The sequence below is a fragment of the Astyanax mexicanus genome, chromosome 11 (genome assembly GCF_023375975.1).
Source record: "Astyanax mexicanus isolate ESR-SI-001 chromosome 11, AstMex3_surface, whole genome shotgun sequence".
Classification (NCBI taxonomy): Eukaryota; Metazoa; Chordata; class Actinopteri; order Characiformes; family Acestrorhamphidae; genus Astyanax; species Astyanax mexicanus.
Window position 1 is genome coordinate 43,523,027 of NC_064418.1, and position 17,755 is coordinate 43,540,781.

The 17,755-nt window shown below is 41.2% G+C and overlaps 1 protein-coding gene across 2 annotated transcripts in view; it reads left to right on the forward strand.

The window, feature by feature from the left end:
* ankar (ankyrin and armadillo repeat containing) overlaps window positions 1–17,755 on the forward strand; it is a 28,185-nt gene that overhangs the window by 2,290 nt on the left and 8,140 nt on the right. For both annotated transcript variants that reach the window (XR_007441150.1, XM_022680082.2), the window contains exons 2-14: window positions 1,126–1,566; window positions 2,299–2,462; window positions 2,821–2,936; window positions 3,303–3,483; window positions 4,225–4,447; window positions 5,496–5,697; window positions 6,619–6,827; window positions 9,332–9,436; window positions 9,723–9,970; window positions 10,761–10,929; window positions 15,077–15,318; window positions 16,365–16,518; window positions 17,295–17,456. Coding sequence is in view for 1 of the 2 variants with exons in the window: in XM_022680082.2 (XP_022535803.2) it covers window positions 1,126–1,566; window positions 2,299–2,462; window positions 2,821–2,936; window positions 3,303–3,483; window positions 4,225–4,447; window positions 5,496–5,697; window positions 6,619–6,827; window positions 9,332–9,436; window positions 9,723–9,970; window positions 10,761–10,929; window positions 15,077–15,318; window positions 16,365–16,518; window positions 17,295–17,456 (2,616 nt within the window). In the remaining variant the exon portion in view is untranslated. The remainder of the gene's footprint in view (window positions 1–1,125; window positions 1,567–2,298; window positions 2,463–2,820; window positions 2,937–3,302; window positions 3,484–4,224; window positions 4,448–5,495; window positions 5,698–6,618; window positions 6,828–9,331; window positions 9,437–9,722; window positions 9,971–10,760; window positions 10,930–15,076; window positions 15,319–16,364; window positions 16,519–17,294; window positions 17,457–17,755) is intronic.

Genomic DNA, 17,755 nt, shown 5'->3' on the forward strand with positions numbered 1-17,755 from the left:
CCAGCCCCGCCGACATTGTTAGCGTCATGCCGTTCAGTCCCGCCCACTTTGTCAGCATCATGTCTTAGCTCCGCCTCTGAACGGAAGTAAACAATGAAATCAGAGTTTAAAGCAATAATCAAAGACGGGGTTAAAAAATCTGGCAGGACAAATGGGATAAGGAGGAGAAAGGCAGGCATTTTTATAACATACAAAAAGAGGTAAAAGAGGAAAAACAGGTCACTATCACGGCAGGAGGAAACCTGGTCCACCAGGCTAAGGTTAGGACATACAGAACTGAATAGTGGACTTCACATTATAGGAAAACATGAGAATGGAATGTGTCCTTATTGTAATGAATTAGAAACCGTAAATCATGTACTTCTTACATGCAGATATTATTCTAAAGAGAGAGAACGTTTTAACAGGGTAACGAAGAACTCAGTTACATTGGAAAAATTATTTAGTTTGTGTGGTACAGAGGCTACAGTTAAGCTGTCATAGAATTTATAAAAGAAACACAAATTGCAAGAAGACTTAATTTTTTTTTTTTTTTTTTTTTTATTATTTTATTATCCAGTAGATGGCGGTAATGCAGTAACATTGCAAACTGCCATAAAACAACTACAGAAGAAGAAGTAAACAATGTAAAGGGCAGTTAGCGGACTTTAAATATAATGTGCCGCATCGTCCGGCTTAAATACTGTGTATACACTACAAGCTTGCCAGACTGACAAGGCGTGGCGTGGACAAAGTGGGTGGGACTGGACACGCTGGACGTCCAACTCCGCCTTCCCGCAGGCTGCAGTCAGTACCCTCTCAAAGAAGCACCTAAAAGGAGAAAAATGAAGCTTGAGATCAACATTTTCTACAGCGCGCACACCATTATCTTTTTTGCTCCCTAATTTCACATTTGTGCTCACGAAAAATTCATTTACACACGCAAAATGTTAAAACACGCTGGTGAATTTTTTTTCACCTGGTATTTTTGCGCCCCCTCTTGTATCTTTGCGCCCTTGACTTTTGACATTGATGTGACACCATACAGAAGCTGTTATTTAATTATGAAGGTGAATAACTGTAATGTGTGGGTCTGCTATCAACGTTAAATATATATTTATTCTTTCTTAAATTTAATTTCTGTAGGTTTACAGGATGTGTCAGATGACCCGAGTTACCAGGGTATTTATGACAGAGATTCAGGAGACACTGACCCGACCTATGACCCTGACAGTGCAGAGGAGCAGAAGCTGTTCTCTCAGTTTGCAGAAAGTGTCCTACTGAAGATCACCTCCTACCTCACCTCCGTCCAGCAGCACGAGAACCTGTTCAGCTTTGAGGGGGCTCTCTCCCTGTCCAGCGTGTTCCGGCTGACTGAGGACTCGGTGGAGCTGAGCACCTACCAGCAGCTGCAGCAGAGACTGGCCAGACACTCCAGGCTGGTGAAGAAACACCTGGGACGCAAAGTGGAGCTGAGCCAGGACCTGGCCTACCTGAAGCTCATCAGCTGCCTTGTGCCTTTACTGGTGGCCCTGAGGAAGAAGATGAGGATTCCTGACCTGTCTCAGATGCTCCCTCCCATATCAGGTCTGCTCACGTGGCTCCACACCAGATATGTGTAGTCTAAGTAGTGGTGTCAATCGATTAAAAAAATTAATCTGATTAATCACAACACAATTCTATGATTAACTGTGATTAATTGCACTTGTTCTTTTTAAGACATTCGTTTTTTTTAGTGGATACTTAAATTATATTTATATTAGTGGTGTCAATTAAAGTAATAGTATGTACTTGTTTGTTTGAGGTGAGAAAACACCAACATGGGATAAACAATAAACAATAATACTAAATAATACTTACCTTTTCAAAAAAAAAATATCTTTAATATTAATTTAATATTGTAACATGATTATTAATTACATTATAAATTACATTACATTACATTACATTTGGCAGACGCTTTTGTCCAAAGCGACTTACAATAGTGAGGTACAAAAGTAATAGAAGGTAAAGTTAAAAACATCTTTAGATAGGGCCTAAAGGAGGTCAAAGGGAAATAATGGGATAGAGGAGTGAAGGAGGGGAAGAAGAAAGGAGGTTAGAAGTAGTTAGTCCAGTTTAATGTTGAGAAAATTAGGTAACATCATACTTTTAATTAGTCAGTATAAATATAGTATACAATTTCAGTTATCAAAGATCTAGAGTGAGGAAATTGATAATTTTTTCTCAGGGTCCTCAGTGTTGAGCTGCAGTTGGACTCCTCGTAAACAACCCATATTAATATGGTGCTCTAACAGCAAATTAATGTTATTTTCACAGAAGACAAGGTAAAAACCGAGCGAGAGCTTCCTCCTCTTCTCCTCGGACCAAAGTTCTCCTGCAGACACTTCTCATACCCACCTGACCAGTACTTTCACCTTCACGGAGGAATCGAGTTCGACACTGGGACTCCTGAGCTGGATGACATCACTGAGGAGATAAAAGTAAAGATATAATATGCATAATCGCTGTCCAGTGAAAAACACTTATCTCCATTTTTGTTGATTTTTAGTTTAAATCATAATTTGAACAGACAAACTGTCCCTTACGCTGTGCAAAAATTTCTTGATGAACGGACCAATAGAAACTCTTCAAAATTACCTGAAATAAACTCTTTTTACATTGACTTCCATTGAAAGTTTACAATGTTTTTTCTCTCTCCTGTAAAGTTGCTGTTTTGGAGAAAAGTGTTTTTCATTGAACAACGATGATATATAAATATATATTGTCTAGAATTATATATACACTCTAACAGAGCTTTTAACTCCTGTTTTATATAATTTCTTTTATGTTTTAACACAGCTGGCTTTATCAACGCTACAAAATCAAGCGTCAGGATATCTGAAAGACTTACTTTGGCAAGAAAATGCATACAAAAAGCAATTTCCTGTTCCACTGAGTGAGATTAATGGGAAAAGGTAAGATAAGAACAGCTGACAAACTTTCTAATAAATTTCTAGAACCTTGTATTCACTGACAAGCCAAACGTCATGAGATAGTAGATGGATGGGACATTCAGTTTCAAAAGTTGTGTGGGCATTTAACATTCCTCAATCCATAGCAACACATATGTACTGAGAATACTTAATAGAAGGCATTACCACCCACAGCAGTGCATGGTAATTGATTGTAAACAGCAGCATCTGGCTAGAACTGTCCATGCAAACATACAAGTGACTCTGTCAGAGATCACCTATATCCCACAGATTACTGCAGGGATATTTAGTTTCTATAGGATGTGGCAAAAGTGATGGGACATGACATTTCTTCCTGTTGTTTTGTAGGTACTGTGTGATCTGCATTGAGCTGGCATCCTTCTATCCTCAACACAACACGGTTCAGTGGTGGGAAGGCATGAGCACGGTTATAAAAACCCTGCGGGGGGAGAAACTTCCCTTAACAGACATTCAGCTGCATGAACTGTTTAAGAAGACATTTGGCTATGCAAAAGCCATAAAGTGCAAGGTAATGGCTTATAAGTGACCTTAATAATGTACATTGATTATCAGAGTTTTTAATATAAGATTTATTAATGCCATTTAAATATTTGGGTAACACAAATAACAGTATGTATGACTGCAACAAACATTGTTAAATGGCATTGTTAAGTAATGTCTCAACTAACTAGTAATAAACACTACTTAAGACATTATTAAACATAAATAATACATTTTAATGCAGAAGATTTGATTTTGAATTGTAAATAATGATAAATTGATCCATTAGTTGTAAAATGTTGTAATGATTAATATTGTCTTAACTTGTGTCAATGAATAATTAGTTACATACATTCTGTCATAAGTACTGTTTTAATTAATATACTTTTAATGTAAAGTGTTACCAGTATGAATAACTGAATTCATAGTGTGTGTTTTATTATTTCATCTTAGTTTCAAGTCTCAAATTGTTGATAGTGCTTGGTGTGGCGCAGTGGATAACACCACTACCTGCCAGTGAGCTACCCCATATCCATACCCAAATATCAAAATCACTTGTTGTAGCTAATCTTCATCAAATTACATTATTGGCTTTAGACATTGACCTGATATCAGTGCTCTGATAAATTTTGGTCACCTGACATCATGCCCTACATCGAACCAAATTACAGCATCTATCAACACCAGAGTCTAGCTGAGATTAGCCATAATTCCATCAGATCAGACTCAACAGATTGAGTGTTTGAGCTGAAGTGTTCTTGATCCACAGAGTGTCCTGTATGGCCTCAGGGCAGCAGCGGAGCGTGGTCTGTCAGCTGCGTTTCACACTCTGACCCGTAAGAACTCACAGTCCCACCTGATGATGCTGGATGAGCGTGGCTACTCCCTGCTTCACCACGCTGCTGTCTGTAACCACGCACATATCATTTGCCAGCTGGCAGCTGCTGGAATTAACCTCAACCAGGCACGCAGGTCCAGATTCAGTCACTCTGGTATGTTCACTATAGAAACACTCATCAGCATTTTACACACCATTCACAAAGATGCTAAAAAAATTTCCAATGATTTTATATCTATACACTCTTTTAAGAGACTAACAATTGCATGCCTAAAGTCATGGACATGGCAGGGAACTAGAAACTAGGCGAAGAATGCTTCATTTTCAGTCTTAAGGATGGACAATTCTGGCCTGATGCTGTCTGTCCTGATCATTACCTCCCACTGTGCTGTCTACTGGGGGTGGTAATACCTTTGTGAGCTATGATATGACACTGTTAAATTATTAATTATGAGGACGCCGAGTGGTCCAGCGGTCACTATGAGCGGGATGTCGCAGGTTCGAACCCACGCTCATGCAGCTTTGCCATCAAGCTGCCGGCGCTCAGAGGGAGAAAAATTGGCCCTGCTCCCTCCGGATGGGTAGATGGCGCTCTCTCCCCACATCACTCCAAGGGTGATGTCCACAGCACAGTGCGTCTGTGAGCTGATGTACCAGAACCGAGTCACTGCGCTTTCCTTCAAGCACGCTGTGATGCTGCTCGGTAATGCTGCATCAGCAGCAGCTCGAAAAGAAGCGGTGGCTGACTTCACATGTATCGGAGGAAGCATGTGTTAGTCTTCACCCTCCTGGTGTGTTGGGGCATTACTAGTGATAGGGGGAGTCCTAATAAGTGGGTTGGGTAATTGACTGTGCTAAATTGGGGAGAAAATGGGAAAAAAATAGAAATAAAATTATTATATAAAAAAGAATTAATAATTATAATCCATTTTATTGATGTTCACTGAAGGATTAACTTTTACTATTTGATTTTATGACTAAGGTAAATTGTAAGGCTGTTTTGCAAATGTGATCATATAAAGAAAAATTGTGTTTTTGTATAATGTTTCCTATGACAAAGAGAAGTTGCCCATACTCTTTATTCTCCTCCTAATAATCACAAGCTGAAATGAAGAAAAAAAAAAAACATGCATTCATTAATGCCTGTTCTCATTTGTATTATATTTTTTTATGTATATAATAACATGCTCTCGTTCCCCCAGGGTTCACAGCGCTTCACCTGGCAGCACAGTGTGGCTCTCTGGAAGCTCTGAACTGCTTACTTGCTCTAAAAGCAGACTACAGGCTCGTAGACCAGAGAGGATGGACGGCTGTTCACTTTGCAGCCTTTTATGGCCAGGTCGCGTGTGTTCAGGCCCTGTGCAGGAAAGATCCGACCCTGCTGGACAGACGCACATCTGCAGAGTAAGTTTTATCCACTCAATAAACATACAGGACCATTATCAAACCAATTGTTTTGGTTCATTTGTTTTCAATGTAATGTAATAATGAAAAATATTTCACTGAAGAATTAATTAATGCTCCTGGTCAAAAACAGCAGGTTTTAGGTAATTAAGCTTAAGAGTTTAGTTCTTATGTGTGTTTGGAAATTTAAGATTATTCAATTTTGAAGCATAAGTACAATAGTACAATAATAAAACAAAAGGTACAATAGATATATATATATATACATATATTATATTATAATATATGTATATATATATATATATATATATATATATATATATATATATATATATGACTAGGAACCCAAATAAAGTGGGGATCAGATGTGAATATGTGATTAGTAAGGAGATATGAAAAAATAAACATTGCTCAGCCATTCATGTGTTAGTTTATACTTATATTTATATGAATTCATTTGTTTTAATTTCATTCACTGCCCCAAACAAAAAACACATTTTAATAATGTTAAATTATTGGCTAATTTGAAAAGTAAAACTACATGTATGACACATAATTACTGCATAATTATTTTTTCAATACTGTGTAAATGGTTCTTCCACTTCAAGGATCTGGATTGTAATATACTCGCTCGCTCACATTTAGCAGGCTGAAAATCCTCCACAAGGGCAGCCCTTTTAAAATATTGGTCTAATTTGCACCAACATTTTCAGATTACATTAAATAATCAAACCCTGCAATAGAGTGGCATCCTATCCAGTGGGTATTTCTCCCCTCCAGACCCAAAGAGATCATGATAAAAAAAGTGCATAGGACGATGAATGGATGAATCGATGGAAAATGCCATTCATTTCATGATTCTCTCAATAAATCTCCCCCTTCTGCCTGCTCCTGATTTACTGTCCAGCTGATGTGTTGCAGGTATCACACCACCCCCGTGTTACTGTCAGCCACATCAGGCTCTGTGGAGGCGCTGGATTACCTGCTGTCCAGCGGTGCGAACTGGAGAGAGACGGACAGTAAGAGCAATAACGCCGTCCAGCTGGCAGCCCTGTATTTCCACATCAACATCCTGAGACGTTTCATAGAGCTGGATTTGGACGACCTTCCTGTGTGGAAGATACTTGTTGGTATGTCCACTGTTGGGGACAGAAACCTTAATAACCCTAAACTGTGTAACACAATACCAGTCTTTCCTAATCTGCTCTTCTGCTTTTGTTTAAACACTCAAAACTGTCTTTTTTCATCAGTACTTTCCACATACATAAAATTGACCTTATCCTGCAATCCCTAAAGGACATATTCATGTCCTTGCTTGTGTTTTGCGAGACTGTCTGTCCTGTTTTAAAGCATGTCTATAAATATTAGAAAAACAGTCATTATTATGCTGCAGTACATCTGAAAATGGCTCTGCTATGGCTATTAATATTAGTCCACTCAGTTCAGCACCATTACTTTCTATAATTATGGTTATAAATAATGGTTATGAATCAATGAGTAACTACTACAAATTATGCATTGTCTACTTCAAAATTATTCTGTAACTATAATGAAGTATTAAATATTATATATTCAGTAGTTGCTTTGATCTATTCTGTATCCTCCATGAATTATTAAGTGTCGGTTATGAATTATTCCCCATTCACTAGAAAATTATTCAGTAGCAGCTTTTATTATTGAGTATCTACAATGCGCAGTCAGTATAAATTCATTATAAATTACTCAGTATCCCCTATGAATTATTCAGTATCCACTATCAGGAACTCAGTGATCACTGTGACTAATGCAGTAACTACTATGCATAAATCAGTATTAGCTATTATCAGTATCCACTATGAATTATTCTGTAATTACTAGGGATATTTCTGTGTCCATTATTATTTTTGTCAGTATCAGCTATGAATTATTCACTATCCACTTTCAAGAACACTATAACTTATTCAGTAGCAGCTATGAATGACTTGGTATCCCCTATGAATTATTCATTGTCGACTATGAATTATTCAGTGTACATTATGACTTATTCCGTAACTACTATAAATTATTCTGTATCCACTATGACTTATTTAGAAAATACTATGAATTATTCTGTTTCCACTATTAATTAATGCATTTCCACTATCAGGAACTCAGTGTCTACTGTGATTAATTTAGTAACTATTCTGAAAAAATCAGTATTAGCTATTATTCAGTGTCCAGTATGAATTGTTCTTTAACTACTATGCATATTTCTGTGTCCATTATTATTTTGGTCAGTATCGGCTATGAATACTTCACTATCCATTATCAAGAACCCTATAGCTTTTTCGAAAATACTATGAATTACTTGGTATCCTCTATGAATTATTTATTGTCGACTATGAAATACTTAGTGTACACTATGACTTATTCTGTAAGTACTATGCATTATTCTGTATCCACTATGACTTCTTTAGTAAATGAGTACTATGAATTATTCCATATACACTATGAATTATTCAGTTTTCACTATCAGGAACTCAGTGACCACTGTGACTGATTCAGTAACTACTATAAATAAATCAGTATTAGCTATTCAGTAATTCAGTATCCACTATGAATTACACTATTACTACTTTACTACTATACATATTTTTGTGTCCATTACATATTTTTGTCAGTATCAGCTATGAATGATTCACTATCTTCTATCAAGAACACTATAACAAATTCAGTAACTACTATAAAGTACTTGTTATTCTCTATGTATTAATCATTGTCGACTATAAATTACTCACTGTACACTATCACTTATTCCATAACTACTTTGTATTATTCAGTATCCACTATGATTTATTTAGTAACTAATATGAATGATTTTGTATTCATTATGAATTATTTATTGTCGACTATGAAATACTTAATGTACACTATGACTTATTCTGTAAGTACTATGCACTTTTCTGTATCCACTATGACTTCTTTAGTAAATACTATGAATTATTCCATATACACTGAATTATTCAGTTTCCACTATCAGGAACTCAGTGACCACTGTGACTGATTCAGTAACTACTATGAATACATCAGTATTAGCTATTATTCAGTATCCACTATGAATTACTCTATTACTACTATACATATTTTTGTGTCCATTACATATTTTTGTGTCCATTACATATTTTTGTGTCCATTACATATTTTTGTCAGTATCAGCTATGAATGATTCACTGTCTTCTATCAAGAACACTATAACAAATTCAGTTAATACATAATACATAACTACTTTGTATTATTCAGTATCCACTATGATTTATTTAGTAACTAGTATGACTTATTATGTATCCATTATGAATTATTCAGTTTCCACTATCAGGAACTATTTAGTAACTACTATGAATAAATCAGTATTAGCTCATTTGTAGTGTCCACTATGAATTATTCTGTAACTACTAGGGATATTTCTGTGTCTATTATTATTAATGTTTTCAGTATCAGCTATGAAATATTCACTATCCACTATCAAGAACACTATAACTTATTCAGTAACTACTATGAATTTTTTCTGTATCCACTATGAATTATTCCCTAGCTTCTTTTAACTATTCAGTGTCCACTGTAATTTTTTATTTGTAATTGTACTAACACTCTTTATCACTTTTGTTTTTCCTCACAGAGATGCTGCGGAGTGATGAGCACAAGAGGCTGGAGATGGGTGTCAGGTGCCTGGAGGCTCTGTGTGTGAACACTGACTCCTTCTGGAAGGACATAATGGAAGCAGGTCTCACCCACAGCCACCTTTATTCTGTTGGTTTTTAATATAGTATAATGATTTAATGTTTTTCTCCAGGCTTTAGAGTAATGAACATAGTCTATGAGTGTATAAACTGTAGTAATCTGTAGAGTAAAGCTGGTCTGGCACAGATAAGAGAGTAGTGTTATCCACTTCACTACCTCACTAGAGGTAGCATGCCTGGACTGATCCAGTATAGTTTTGCTATATTTTACTGCAAAATTACTATATTGTTTGATAAATAAATAACCTCATCCTGTATGTGGTGTAATAGGTGGAATTGCTGCACTGGTGGAGATTCTGAGCAGTGGAAGGCTGAAGCTCCAGTGCATGGCTGCAGCAGTGCTGTGTCACATGACGGAGAACGTTGCAGTGTGTGAGGAGCTGGTTCGATGCAGAGCTGTGGCGGTGCTAATTAAACTTCTTGGTGGCCAGCAGCCTGAGATCCACTCGCGCTGTGCTGTTATACTGGCAGATTTGGCCGGCCACAGCGGACAGTACCAGACCCATATCGCTGACCTGGTGAGTTTACTCTATATATAGAGTCTTTTAGTCATGTAGTCAATTTGGCCTATTTTTCACACAGCAAAAAATCAGAGCACACCAAAAAGTGTCCCAAGAAACCATGTGAGACCATGTTCTCTCTGCTTATTGGTCAGACCTGTCAGGGGCGGGAGCAAGAAAGTAAATACAATGAGAATTTCCTGTGTTCGATTCCTGTGTTGCTTTTCTACTGTAAAACAAGTTAAACTAATTCTAGATGCAGATAATTAATATGTTGGTGTAGATAAACTAATGCTAATGTGTTGCTAGGTTGTTGCTATGGTATACAAAATCATGACTTGCTAAGATCTTGCAAGGTGGTTGCAAAGGTATTGCTAGGTGCATACAGTAAATATCTGTTTTATTACACTGCTGGTGAAATATATTTGCCATGTTTCACTTTCAACTCATTTGAAATTGTTATGTCTCATATTAGACAAAAAAAAGCTCCACATGAACATCGTGCCAAGAGTCAAACATGGTGGTGGTAGTGTGATGATCTGGGGCTTCTTTGACTCTGCAGGACCTGGATGACTTGTAATAATTAATGGAACCAAACCCAAAACACCAGGGAGTAGTTGGGGTTTAGGTTCTTTGCTTCTCTAACCTTTACATTATTATCCAGAGCGACTTACATGTTACAGTGTTGGGCTCATATAGTGTTATATAGTCATTAGTGTTAGTCATTGGTGTAGCACGGTATAGTCACACAGACCTGGAATTGAACCCCTGACAGGTGTTTGGTCTACTCTTTTCTCTATCTGTGTAGGGTGGAGTGGAACCAGTAGTGAATCTCCTGAGCTCTGATCTTCAGGACGTGCTGTTGAACGCTGTAAGGTGTGTCCAGGCTCTATGTGTCGGGTGCCCTTCCAACCAGACTGCAGTGGCTCGAGCTGGAGGAATCTCACAGCTGGTAGAATTCCTCACCGTGAACTCTGGTATGACACTTCGGTCAGGGTTTCAAACCTTCATTGCAATGAATTCTGTACTATATTTCTTTTATATTAATTACAGTATTTCCTGTTTGCACCTATTTCAGTTTGCATTTTGACAATACTGTTCAAAATGTTTCCCAAAACGTCAAAACCTATACTGATATCTTCAAAAACAGAAGGGATTCAATCTTTTTAACTTTAATGGTATTCAATGTACAATGAGGTTATTTCAGCTAATTTTGGAGAATTTATATTGGTCCATTCATCAAGTAATTTTGACACAGTGTAAGGTTTGTGTATTCACATTATGTAGTAAACTAAAAATTGACAGTGACAATATGAATTGTGTCTCAGTAAGTTAATACTGAATAAACTGAAAAACTAAATGACACTACAGTAAAAAAAAACATTTACAAAAACTAGAGTAAATATATAACAGTTGAGACATATATGCCTAGATTAAGCAAATTAAATATGCCTTAAAGTAAGACTTGAATATATTATATATTATATCTTAAATTTGGACACAAGAATTTGAATAACCTGAATTTGAATGACTGTGTTACGCCCTCGCTATGTTTACCTCTGTTTCCCCGTCTCCTAGTGTGTTACTCCTGTAATTTTCCATCACGTGTGTCTAATTTGTAGCTCCGCCCCTTCCCCAGGTGTTCATTGTTTCATGTTTAGTATAAATAGTACCTGTTAGTTTACGTTTGCGGTCGGTCTTTGCACCTTCCCCTGTTGTCTGTCTCGCCACGTTTACGTTATTGTTTATTCACGGTTTCGTTACGCTCTTGCTTATTTCTTGTTAGTTGTGTTCACGTTTATATTCTAGTCACGTTTGGTTCCTGTTTGTTTCCTTGTTTGTTTTGTATATATATATTTAAGTTGTTATCCCTGTATATATCCCTAGCCCTGTTTCTTTGTGATCTGTTTAGTTTAGCTTTCTGTTTGTTTGTTTATGTATATATTTATAGTCGTTATTGCCCTGTTTGTTTATTTGTTTATTTGTTATTTATTTAATAAAGTCATGTCTTACCCGTCTAAACGTCCGCCTCCCGTCTCATCCGCGCGTGACATAAAGACCGACCACAACATGGACGTTTATGCGGGAAACCCTTGGGTTGGATCCGGGCTGGCCATCCGTCATGCCCCCTTTGGGACCTCGGCGCAGGAAAATCCGAGGCCTCGAGGCCGGAGAAGGCCTCGGGCTGGGCGTTCTAAGAGGTCCCAAAAATCGGAGGATTTTCTTGGGGGGGGGCTAACGGTTGGGGCCATCGGCCTCGCTCCGAACCGCGAGGTAGGCAAGGCGGGCAGAAACGCAGGCTGTGAGGATCCCTATTTCTGGGATTACGTGGACCTCCTCGCAGCCGCGTCCAGTTCGGAGGATGAGTTAATCCTTCCGGCTCTCAGATGTCCTCCGTGTCTCCGGGAGGAGGCCGCCTACGTCCCGGAGCGATCTTCTGCAGCGCCGGCTTTCAAGACGCCGTCTTCCGTCCACCCGCCTCCCAGGGCGCGCTCCACCTCGGCGGCTCCGCAGCTAGCCTCTGAGGCTAACCAGCTAGCTCCTCCAGCGGCTGCAGCTCCAGGCATCCCCACGGCTCATGCTTCTTCGGCTGCCACGGCTCATGTTTCTCTGGCTGCAGCGGCGCCTGCTTCTCCGACGGCGGCAGATTCCGTCTTCACGGCGGCCGCCCAGCCACGCTCCGATGCGCTGGAATCTTCCGGCGAATCAGCTACTCCAGTCCGGGTTTTCGAGGCTCCGAGGGCGACAGCAGATCTCCGCTCCAAGGTCGCCATGGCAACGGCGCTACACTCTACTGCTCCTGCCGCCCCGGAACCTGAATACGCTGAGGTAAAATCAAGTCAAGTCTCCGTGCTCTCTTCAGCAGCCCAAGCCTCCACTCAGACACCTACAGCCCAAGGGTCCAAGTCGGTTCATGTGAATGTTCCTGTGCCAGCGGTGCCCACCGCCAATGTTCCTGTGCTAGCGGTGCCCACCGCCAATGTTCCTGTGCCAGCGGTGCCCACCGCCTATGTTCCTGTGCCAGCGGTGCCCACCGCCAATGTTCCTGTGCCAGCGGTGCCCACCGCCAATGTTCCTGTGCCAGCGGTGCCCACCGCCAATGCTCCAAGGTCAGCGGTGCCCACCGCCAATGTTCCTGTGCCAGCGGTGCCCACCGCCAATGTTCCTGTGCCAGCGGTGCCCACCGCCAATGTTCCTGTGCCAGCGGTGCCCACCGCCCATGCTACGATGCCAGCGGTGCCAGACACCGTCCATGTTCCTGTGCCAGCGGTGCCCACCGCCCATGTGCCGATGCCAGCGGTGCCCACCGCCCATGTTCCTATGCCAGCGGTGTCCACTGCCCATGTACCGAAGCCAGCAGTGCCCACCGTCCATGTCCCTGTGCCAGCGGTGCCTACCGCTCCAGCGCCGACCACGCCGCCAGCCCCAGCTGCTCAAGTCGCCGCGCCGTCAGCTCCTGCTGCCCGAGATGCCGCACCGCCAGCTCCTGCTGCCCGAGTCGCCGCACCGCCAGCTCCTGCTGCCCGAGTCGCCGCGCCTCCAGCTTCTGCTGCCCAAGCCGTCGCGTCGCCAGCGAGGCCCGTCACCACACCTATGCCAGTCCCTGCACCCAGGACTAAGTTTTGCCCTAAGCCCCGTGTGCCCAGGTCTACCCCAAGGCCCCCGGATCCCAGCCCAAGAACTTTGCCCAGGCTGGCTCCACGAACTTTCTCACAGACTTTAGCCAGTCCTGGGCATCCCCAAGTGGTTTTGGTACCCATGTCACTTCCTGTTCTGGTCCCCGTGTCTGTCTATGTTCCGGTTCCTGTCTTGTCTGGTTTTTCTGTGCCTGTTCCTGTCACCGTCTTCGTGTCTGTTCCTGTCAATGTTTTGGTTCCCGTTCCCTTGTCTAGTCCTGTCCAGTCACCCGTCATGTCTCACGTCCAGTCATCGTCCCCTGTCCAGTTTCCTGTCCAGTCTCCTGTCTCTCCCAATGTCCAGTCTCCAGTCACGTCCCAGGTTCAGTCTCCTTTCTCTGTCCAGTCTCATGTCAGGTCTTCAGTCCAGTCTCCTGTTTTGTCTCAAGTCAAGTCCCCGGTCTCGTCTCTTGTGTTTCCCGGCCTCTCCCCGCCGCCGGCCCCCGGGGTTCGTTTTTACGCGCCTCGGGAGCTGCGCGTTTAGGGAGGGGCTTCTGTTACGCCCTCGCTATGTTTACCTCTGTTTCCCCGTCTCCTAGTGTGTTACTCCTGTAATTTTCCATCACGTGTGTCTAATTTGTAGCTCCGCCCCTTCCCCAGGTGTTCATTGTTTCATGTTTAGTATAAATAGTACCTGTTAGTTTACGTTTGCGGTCGGTCTTTGCACCTTCCCCTGTTGTCTGTCTCGCCACGTTTACGTTATTGTTTATTCACGGTTTCGTTACGCTCTTGCTTATTTCTTGTTAGTTGTGTTCACGTTTATATTCTAGTCACGTTTGGTTCCTGTTTGTTTCCTTGTTTGTTTTGTATATATATATTTAAGTTGTTATCCCTGTATATATCCCTAGCCCTGTTTCTTTGTGATCTGTTTAGTTTAGCTTTCTGTTTGTTTGTTTATGTATATATTTATAGTCGTTATTGCCCTGTTTGTTTATTTGTTTATTTGTTATTTATTTAATAAAGTCATGTCTTACCCGTCTAAACGTCCGCCTCCCGTCTCATCCGCGCGTGACAGACTGAGTGGTAAGTGAGACTGATTAAAGGCTACTAATGTAACATAAAAATTCTTATCAGAGAAAAAAATATATGTTTTATTGTCTTAAAATTAGATATTTTTTCTTGCTATGATTTTTTACATTGTAACATTTTATAGTAATTCCAAACTTTTGCATATAATGACATGGAGCTGGTATCATGTACAGTGTCTTTTCACATGTCCCATAGAAGTAACAGAACTCGGCACTGATCTGTGGGATATGTATGTGGGGTCTCCTTTATTACATGTAGATTTCTTTGTCTTTTCACATCTGGCACCCACTATCAGGCCTCACTAAAACTTTTTTATAGATGTGGGTTTTTCAAAGCCCTCCTCTGAGGTCTCCCATGACTTGTGGCATGTCAGTGTATGTGTGTATACAGTATTTACTCATAGGTTTGTGTGTTTCAGAGGTCCTGCAGGAGGAGGTGTGTCTGGCTCTGGCTGAGCTGGCTCGTGATCACACTGAGAATCAGGAGCTGATCTGTGGGGCAGGTGCCGTCCAGCCCCTGGTTCAGGTCCTGCAGACCAGGAAGATGTCCACGCAGGTCAAAGCAGCCAGAGCCATTGAAGCCATAGCACACCAAAACCCTGCCATACAGACGCTGTTTCAGAAGACACATGTAGCCAGGTACCTTCTGCAGCTCTTAAAGGTAACAGGACAACAGCTTTTAATCAGAGTTGTTCAATTTGTTGCTTTCTGTGTTCATAGCTGAGTATGGGAAGGTTTGGATCACTGTGAATTTGTCAGTGTTAAATTAACACTAGGAGTGCTAAGATTTAGCACTACGCACTGATAGTAATTTAGTGGTGAGGAGACACACCCTTTATGCAAATTAATGATACCAAAAGAGAAGATGAATAGGTTAATATGGTGCATTATTTAAGTAAAATAAGAAAAAAAAAGAAACAGCAACTAAAATATACAGTACAGTACAGTACAGTCTGCATTCCTGAATTTTTTCTATAAAATGAATGCAGCTATATTGTTTGTTACGCACATGTTTATTTCCTTTGTGTGTATTGGAAAAAACACAAAACAAATCTGAGGAAAAAAGGCAAATTTTACATAATTTCACACAAAATGCCAAAAAATGTTTCGGATAAAATTATTGGTACCTTTTCAAAATTGAGGAAAAAGAACTAGGAGGACTTCACTGCTGACACAGAAACAAGCTAGAAAAAAGTTTGCCCGTCTGCAGTTTGCCAAAATTTGCATGAGTAACACATATGCAGAGATCTTAAATTGCTGTTCGGAGAAGGCACCTTTCAAATATAAGAGCTCTGGAGCAGTTTGCAAAAGAAGATTGGTCCAAAATTCCAGTTGAGAGGTGTAGGAAACTTGTTGATGGTTAGTGAATGATAATTTTGCCTTTTTTCACAATATAGCATGAACCTTGAGTGTATTATTGCGATAATACCACAGTTCCATTATTGCTTTAGTTTAAGTTAAAAAAGACAGGAAAATACGATCTGTTTGGTTATAAAAACACTGCGAGTTAAAATAGTTCCATTGCTGCTCTGTTTGTAGCTGCACTGTTTGGTTTGTAAACGCTGCATCATTCCTAGGAGCTTCGGTTACAGTGCATTACTGGCTGATAATGTCACTCATAAAACGCCTCTCAGCCAATCACATTGCAGGGTCGGGACTACAGCAACTGTGGTATAATACATCATAATCTTCTCGCTCAATCCACAGGTTTTCCATCAGACTTCGAGAGAGCAGGGAGCCGTGTCTCTCTGGGCATTGGCGGGAGACACTCTGAAGCAGCAGAAGTACATGGCCAATGTCATCGGCTACCACTCCATCCTGGACATGCTCCTGTCCAGCTCAGACAAAATGCAGTATGTGGGTAAGGTCCACAGCTAGTTACAGTCTGTACTGTTCTCCCCCGAAAAAAAAAAAAAAAAAAAACATTCACCCCAGGCAGCTCCTCTCATTGTCAGCATCTGGGGTGCTCATGAATGTAAAGTCAAACTTTCCCAGTGAAGCTGTCATCCAGAGGAGGAACGGGGGAGCAGCCTCCTGAGGTTAACAAAATGAAGCACCGAGCTCAGTAAAACCAGCGCTCAGTGACATGGTGTTGACAGCCACTGGATAAACTGCGCTAAAGGTTGATTGACTGTCCTTCGGGCTCGCGTCTGCTCGAGCTCACTCTCGGCTACTGTGGGAAGGGTCGGGTCCAGCAGGTAGGCGGCCAGGGCTTCCTGTCTCGAGACGCTACCTTTCTGCTAGACTCATAATAACGCGGACAGGCACGCGCTCAGGAATGCCTGGCCCCCTCTGGGATCCCCCGTAACACTCCTCTTACGAAAAGATGCACTCTCGCCTCTTGTTTTTGCCATTAGTGTCCTCTCTGTATATGACATGATCGCAGGAAATGATTCTACAACGAGGTTTTTACGCCAGGAGTGCTTCCTCTTTGTCCTGCTGTCTGGCGCCTGAGCGTGATAGGTCTGTTTTAAAGCTTCTGTCTAGCAGCTGCTGCTCCTTCGACTCCCTCTAGACCCTTTTCAGCCCGAGTTGTCCTCACATTAGATTTGTGAAATACAGCGCTTGGAACAGCACGTCTAAACCTTCTAAGTCCCACCTGAAGACGACAGTCTGGTCTGGTTATATTATTTGCAGGTTGCCAAGCTGTGATAGCCCTCAGCCGAGAGAGCTGTACCCACCAGAAAATCCTGTGCAGGGAAAACGGGGTGCCACCACTGGTGCGGCTGCTGCGCGGGTCCCGCTCTACAGAGAGGACTCTCCTCAGCGCCATCTGCGCCCTCCGTACCCTGTGTATAGGTAATATTATTAGGCCTAATTATGGAAAATTAAATGTTATAAGTGTTTGCAAATTTGGAAGGCTGTATTATATAAAAACAGGCCCTAATCTAACTTTAAACAACTACAGTACAAGTGTTGGACAATGAAACTGACACACCAGGTTTTAGACCACAATAATTGATTGTGGTGACGGACAGTTCTGGTGGAAACAGGAGAGTTGAGGTGCACATTGAATTCTGCCGTGATTTGGGCAGCCGTGGTTTTATGTTTTTTGGATACAATCCGGGTTAGCACCCGAACATCCCTTTCAGAGAGCT